The sequence below is a fragment of the Vanessa cardui genome, chromosome 10, assembly GCF_905220365.1.
Source record: "Vanessa cardui chromosome 10, ilVanCard2.1, whole genome shotgun sequence".
Lineage (NCBI taxonomy): Eukaryota > Metazoa > Arthropoda > Insecta > Lepidoptera > Nymphalidae > Vanessa > Vanessa cardui.
The window spans coordinates 5,289,799-5,297,742 of record NC_061132.1 but is presented as its reverse complement, the minus strand read 5'-3'; the positions used below and the strand labels follow the sequence as shown (position 1 = coordinate 5,297,742).

General features: G+C 35.1%; 1 protein-coding gene across 1 annotated transcript; it reads right to left on the bottom strand.

Moving 5' to 3' along the window:
* Nucleotides 1-431: 431 nt before the first annotated feature.
* On the bottom strand, nt 432-7,264 carry LOC124533100 (gustatory receptor for bitter taste 66a-like). The gene is made up of 5 exons (XM_047108264.1): nt 7,042-7,264; nt 2,335-2,562; nt 2,140-2,252; nt 1,169-1,327; nt 432-512 (listed from the first exon to the last, which is right to left on the bottom strand). The coding sequence occupies exons 1-5, from the start codon at nt 7,262-7,264 to the stop codon at nt 432-434; spliced, it is 804 nt and encodes a 267-aa protein (XP_046964220.1).
* Nucleotides 7,265-7,944: the final 680 nt, after the last annotated feature.

Genomic DNA, 7,944 nt, shown 5'->3' with positions numbered 1-7,944 from the left:
CAGAATGCTACTATGAGACCAACGGCGCATGCAAGCATTAACGAGATGAAATGTGATAACCTCCGTGTTCGAGTGGTGTGTTCAACGGTTTTCATGGGTACGCCAATCCGGGGTCCCGGGTTCGATTCCCGGACCAATCGATGAAGAAAAAGCTAAGTAGTTTTCTATGTTGTCTTGGCTCTGGGTTTTTGTAGTGCTTTAGCTACTTATATATGTTGGAATCAGAGTAATGTATGTGACGTTGTCCATTATTTATTTATTTATTATAGAAATCTGCGTTATGCAGAATATTTTAATAAAATAAAACCTTAATCAAACAAAATTTATAATTCTCAGTAAGCATATTTTTCTAGTTGAATATTACACTTAGTCATATGGCAATATGCGTGGTAAGTGCTTTAAGGATATTATATATATTATTTTCTATATCATTACAGAGACTGCAAGTTGATGGTATCCGTTAGATTAAATTGTAGAATTATTACTAAAAACGTGACAATGCCTCCAATTACCTGAAATAAAAATGACAATTTTAATTGTATGTTTGTTTTATCCTCAACCTTAATATGTATCATTACATAGTATGAAACAAAGTCGCTTCCTATTATGTATGCTTAAATCTTTAAAACTACGCAATGGATTTCGATGCGCAGTTTTTAATAGATAGAGTGATTCAAGTGGAAGGTTTTTGTATATAATACACGGACACTCAAGAAGTTTCTAATGTGATGTCGTAAATAAACGAATTCTGTAGAATATTTAGTATCAGTATTGCACCGGTGCGAAGCCAGGACGGGTCGCTAGTACCCTATAACTGGCACTTACATCAAAGTACATTAATTAGGCTTCTCCAAAAATGTACTCTTATTCTCTGCCGTATACCGGCTCATACAGCCTTCAATCCGGAACACAATAATGTATATAATAATTATACATAACCTAGTGTAATTAGGGGCCTTCTGGCGATGTAAAAGTATAGATTCTGACCCCTTGAATTACCCACTCCCAACACAAGTGATAAGCTTAAAGGAAGGGGTAAATAAGAGTATTAGTAATTACTTAATAATTTGGGGCTTTGTTGGCAAACCTGATGAAAGAACAAAAAGGTTTGATCAACTGTGATACGATATTTTTCTAAATTCAATATTTTTTTAAATGAACATTTTACCGCAATTACGAACTGTCTCCCGAGAACAAATAATCCGAGAGGTGAGAACGCGGGCGGGTTTTCAACGAAGTGATTGCTGTAGTGAGATAATTCGTCTCTAAATTCTTTCTCTGCTGGTGCACACATTAATTGACTCACGAGGATCCGGGCTGCTTCGAACTGTTTAGGAGAAATGGAAAACAGGACAATGTATCCATCAAGTACTGTGCCATTATATTGTGCGAGAGAGATTAATAACAAAATGCCGATATTATAGTAAAAAAATCTCAATAAAACTATTTTGATCACTCCATCCTTGCAGAGAGTAACATTCATATTGAATATCACAATTATTAATGAAGTAATCTTCAGGAGTAGATACCGTAATATACTGAAATTAATATTAATTTTATAAATCTGTCAACAGATACATATCAGCTTCTGTAGAAAATATTAGTGAAGATATAATAATAATTATAAGATTTTGTAAAACAGTGTGAAAGTTTTCAAATTAATTGATTATTATTTGAATTCAAATTTTTGCAGAAAACTCCGTGATAACTTTTTTACAAGAAATAATAAAAAAAGAGTAACAACCTGTAAATTTCCCACTGCTGGGCTAAAGGCCTCCTCTCCCATTAAGGAGATGGCTTATAACATATTCCACCACGCTCTTCCAATGCGGCTTGGTAGAATGCACATGTGGCAGAATTCCAATAAAATTAGACACATGCAGGTTTCCTCACGACGTTTTCCTTCACCACCGAGCACGAGATGAATTACAAACACAAATTAAGCACACATATATATAGTGATGCTTGCTTGGGTTTGAACCTGAAATCAGTGGTTAAGATGCACGCGTTCTAAGCACTGGGCCATCTCGGCTCGGATAAGTAATAAGCCAATTTCTTATGACGAGGCATAGACCCTTCTTGTCCGTTCTTTCTGTTACCTAGTCGAGGAAAATAAAATTAAAGTAGAATGATAAATACTTCCTCTTGGGTCCTGTGGCAGGGCTCCGCCATGAAAATTATTTGAACTACTTCATACAACGCCAAAACGATAAACAGCGCAAATTTAAAAGTTTTGTCGTACGACCACTCATCTGAAATCCATATCTGCGTTAATGCTAATATAATTTTATATAGAAGAACAGATTCAATTTATTTAATAATATAGTCCCATACCTAAGGATGTATATAATATTTTTATGATAATGTGATAAGAGTCCATACATGATATAATCAGACTAAGGAGTAAAGCTGCCACCAGTGCTCCTTCTCCCTCGTCAATACTTCTGACTACTTCACATATCGACACATTTGCGCAACAGAGACGCTGTATTAAAATTACGGATTGTCTGTTGTGTAAATGTGCATTAGGCGCACTTGTCATTGTTTTTGTTTTCTTTGAACCTGTTCGAATTTAAAACATTAATTATGAGATAAGCATCAATAACAATTTGGTTCAAATATGTTTTAAATGCGAAATCATCTTATGCATAGAATAAAATTGAAGTGTCAATTTGAAATATTAAAATAGCCTTATTTTTTATTCAATGCGAATGTATGTATGTGTACACGATACAAATACCAAAATAACATTTTTTACAATTTTTGTCTTTATGTCTGTCTGTTTGTTCCGGCTTGTCTCTGAAACAGCTGGACCAATTTTGGCTGGACTTCCACTAGCAGATAACTGATATAATAAGGAGTAACTAAGACTACATTAATTTTTTTTGTTAAATTCAAAGGCGTAAAGATCACGGGCACAGCTAGTACTAAATAATTTAACTAGTTATATGAGATAAATAAATATGAGACAACATCACATACATTACTCTGATCCCAATGAAAGTAGCTTAAGCACTTGTGTTATGGAAATCAGAAGTAACGACGGTACCACAAACACCCAGACCCAAGACAACGTAGAAAACTAATGGTAATCTACATCGACTCGGCCGGGAATCGAACCCGGGATCTCAGAGTGGCGTACCCATGAAAACCGGTGTACACACCACTTGACCATGGAGATCGTCGAAATTACAACGTTAGTACAGTACGATGAAATAAAAAAAATGACTTCATAAAGAAATAAAAATATACAACCGTATTGTTTCATTTCGACGATCAGACTGCGCAATCGTTTATTCTGAGATCGAAGCGTGACGTTCACCGAGCACACGATGAATACAAATTGCATACAGTTCAGGATGTTGAAGGCGTATTGGTACCAAAAAGAGAAATCAGCCGCAAAAGCAAATACTAAAACAAGCAACAGTAACACCTGTTAAACGTTCGGTAAGCTAATTAATTTTAAAGTAAGTAAGCAGATTGGTAAATGGACTAATGGTTACCATCGCTTATAGGCATTCACGCCGTAGATTAACAATTGCTTACAAGCAAATGTATAACCAACCTTGGGGACCAAGATGTAAATGTCCCTTGCAGTGGCGTAGCTAGGTGCATATATAAAGAATCGGGCCCTCACCCCTTCTTTCCCTTGCCTCTTTAACTAATAATTATAGATATCAAATAATAAATCTTGTACGCAGGGTCGTCATTTTCTAGCTTCAGAAGCTTAAGGTATAGTTTAGAGGGCCCCCTGAACTCCGGGGCCCTGGTGCCCAGCACCACCTGGCCCTAAGATAACTACGCCACTGGTCCCTTATGTTGCTACTTACATACATGTTTGTTTCTCTTTCACGGCTAAACCAATGAAACATATTTGATAAAATTTAGTATGAAGCTTGAACTCCAAGGATGGACATCGGATATAAAAACGCGAGTGAAGCTGAGAGCGAAGTCTAGTTAATATTTGGTGTAGTGGTTCTTTCCAATTATGCGAAGATATTGTGTTGCAATAAAGAGCTGGCTCATTCCGCGAAAGTGTAATATTGCAGAAGCCCCCACCGGAAACCCAGGCTTGAGTTCGAAGGTGAGGAGATGAGTATGGAGGAGGATTAAGTTACGTCATCCGGAAAAGAACTACAGCTATCATGATAAGCAGATACAAAGCGTGAGTATTAGGTATATTTGTTCCATTTTGTACAAGAAGTATGAAAATAATACTATATTTTTACTATACAGAGTTTGATTGAATTGGTTATATTTTAAAATGTCATATTTTACAAAACAGAAGTTTGAAACACAATTCGGTGAAGATTTTCATTCATAAATTTTCCTTCCTTCATAAATGAGAATAAAAAATATTTATACAATTTAATTATTATAGAACACATAACTTACTGATTTGATTTACAGATATCTTTGCAGCCAAAGCGTCTTTCATAAAATAATATCCATTCCAGAAAATAATAATTAAAAAAGTTGATATATGTGCACATATTATAATAGCAGAGTTATTTATTTTAAGATCTGAGGGGCTGCTTTCCAGTTCGTTATTTATCTGCAAGAAAAAATGTTTATATAATATGTTGATGTCACACGACTGCCCAAAAAATTGTGTAATATTTTGAAGGTTTATTCAGTTCGTTTTTTTGTTTAGTTTTTTTTTTGTTATATTTGTATCTCCAGACAGACTTTTATGTGTCTATCCTTAATTTGGATTTTTTATCTGTTTGTGTATCGTCATATTTTTATTAGCTGGCAGCATTACTATTTAATTTTCGAGTGATAACGGTTAACCATACGTTTATACAGGGTTATTAGTAATTCGACGTTTTCCCGTTAGGAGGTGATAGGGGGGGGACTTCTTTCAAATAATTTTAACCTCCCTATGCATACTCGTAATCCAAAAGTGAACCATTTTCGACTTATTACGTTTGTTAGCTTTTTTTAAAATTTGTCATAAATGCAACTTCAAAAAACTATTTTGAAAAAAATATCATCATAAAATCTTTTTTTTTCTTCTAACGGGAATACGTCGAATTACCAATAACCCTGTATACATTTAAGTCGTGTTTTTAGCAAATCAGTCGTGCTTATTATTTTTATATTTATTGGAGTGATAACTTCGTATGGGAGGGAGACCATTTTTCCCTCTCTCTTAAGCATACGCCAGCGATGGGATGTCGACTTCTCTCTTACTCTAACGCTCAATAACTTTAGTTTTTTCTCATACACATACTCTCCTATAGCGCCAGCCGTTTTTCGGACATATTTTCGAACTTCTTTTGGGCGTCCCTCTTCTTCCCTGCGTCCGTCCCTGTTCTTACGTATTTTTTATACATAAATATTCATCTTTCTTGTATTGATTATTACAAATGTTAATACTTACTTTTTAAGAGGTAGAAAAAAGACATAATATTACAAATAAACAACTCCAGTCGAGCATAATTTACCTCTTCAAGTTTATTTGAATATGATAAAAATCGTTTCACTCTATTGGTGCCATCAAAAGCTGCTATGATGATTGAGGAAACTGATAAAATCTCAACTGATACGCAAAAGAATATAGATATTCCTCTCCGGATACGAGTCATAACTTCTATTTGAAATGTATAATCCATAAGGAATATACTAATCACCTGTGATAAAACTGAAACAAAAATATACAACATAAACCATGTTTAGACCGGGTAGACTTGGTGGTAAGGCTTTGTACAAGCTCGTCTGGTTAGGTACCACCCACTCATTATAATATGATGAGTGGTAAGGCTTTACTTAATTTTATTGCTTTCCAGTTTTAAGAGTAAGCGTTAATAAAGGCACAAGCGACATAACAACTTAGTTTTCAAGGATGGTGACGCATTGGGATTGCGAGGAATGATAAAATTGTTAACGGTGCGATGTCTATTGGCGATGATGACCATCAGGTGGTCCGTTTACTGGAATGTTTAATACGAAAAAGGGCAGCAGAATATTGTAAATTAAAACAAAAATATAAACATTTAAATTTCACTTTCTGGGCAAAACAACAATTTCAGCACATTATTAATTACTAAATACAAACAAAAAGGGGTCTAGGCGATTTCAAGGTCAACTAAATAGTATTTAGGAATTGCTAATTAAATATTGAATACCTCACGATATTTTAAGAGAGACTTAAAGCAGTAAGCCGGTAGCCAGTAACTAGACTTCTTGGTGGTAGGGCTTTGTGCAAGCCCGCCTGGGTAGGTACCACCTACTCATCAGTTTGAAGGGTGAGTGAGCCATTGTAACTACAGGCACAAGGGACATAGCATCTTAGTTCCCAAGGTTGGTGGCGCATTGACGATGTAAGGAATAGTTAATATTTATTACAACGTCATTGTCTATGGGTGACGGTGACGGTGATATATGCTCGTCCGTCTACCTATTCCATAAAAAAACATCGCTTATATCACTGCTGTTATTGTAAACGCGATTCATGATGAGCGAAGTATTCACCTACTACGTGGAAAAAGAGAATAAATGAAAAAGAGAAAAATCAATCTTTAATCAAATGTATTCTGTAGTCAAGTAGGTCCACATTTGTCTGGCATATTTGATTGACATAACCTTTTATTGAATAAAGTGTGAAGCTACCGCCGTTTCGGAATTTGAATCTACCGAAAAGCGTAATAACAGCCGAAATAAAATATGCTTATCTCATTTGTTTCTATTATTGTTATTAATACCGTTAATGTAAGGATTCGTATATATTTTATTATTGGAAGCGAAATACTAGTGTGTGGGCGCAGGCGTGCTTCCATTGATTTGTCATGTGTCTATTTGAAAATACAGCGATTTCATCAAAGTGATCTGATTAACGGGCGATACTCAGGTAAACCCAAAGAATATCTTCAGAAGACGCCCGAATTTAGTCCGAATACATTTACCTTCAAATTAAAATAATTTGTCCATTTAAGGAATTGATCTTGATGCAATGAAATATTATATAATAGAAATATAAAACTATAATACCCACAAATTGATTAAGTATAAGAAAATGCATTTTTACAAATAACTTACTCAACACAGATACCAAAACATAGCCGAATATTGCACGCTTGTAAGATAAACAGGCGCTGTAGCCGGAGCGTCTCGAGTAGTCCCTCTGGACTTGGAGAGGTAAGACGCGGATACACTGGTTGTTAACTGGTGATAAGCGGAGCGGCACGAGCCCGAGCACGCTTGAGATACGAAGCACCGTCGCCAGGGGGCCGCACTCGTTGTGTATCTTGGTAAGATCCATATTTTAACTGCGCTGTAAGTACTAGGTTGTATCTACAACATATATAACATTTGTCATTATCTAGAAATAGGTCCCAAAGTCAAGGGTCAAAGCCCTGTTTACACCATTAAAATTTATTGAGTTTTTTTCGTAGCGAAATTATCAGAACTAGCTTAAACCACGAAATTGGCAGATTTTTCACTTATGTGCAAATTGTTTCGAAAAACGCGTAACACCGTTGGACATACATCGGTTTTCTATCCGATCTTGTCTTGTCTTGTGTAGGAAAGCAAGTGAGTCTGTGCTTGCACCCACAGTAAAACATAAAATACCCGCCGTGGTCGAAATCAGACAGAATATAATCATAATTTTTCTTGCTCAAACATAATTTGAAACAACAAATAAATCATACCAAATGTAATACCCTCATTTTTATATGACGATATAAGATATTTAATAACTCTTTTTATTTCTACCATACGCATATAATAATAATGCAAATGTGCATATATATTGAAAGATCTTTAGAGAACGAATCGTTGTACGTGAAACATACTTAATGCTGTACGTAATTGTGCACACAAGTTGCTTTATATTATTCGATCTATATAAATTAAGATTGTCGGTAATTATGATTAAAACACAACTCAGGTATATCTACATTAAATAATTCTCAGCGAATCATCAAGCATATGTAAATT

What these genes read in the sequence shown, in the direction of transcription:
- LOC124533100 (XM_047108264.1), bottom strand. Translation starts at nt 7,264, where the DNA reads ATGGATCTTACCAAGATACACAACGAGTGCGGCCCCCTGGCGACGGTG. An exon ending in AATATTATATACATCCTTAG is followed by an intron (nt 2,253 to 2,334) that starts GTATGGGACTAT and finishes TATGGATTTCAG; the next exon opens with ATGAGTGGTCGTACGACAAA. An exon ending in GGAGACAGTTCGTAATTGCG is followed by an intron (nt 513 to 1,168) that starts GTAAAATGTTCA and finishes TTTTTATTTCAG; the next exon opens with GTAATTGGAGGCATTGTCAC.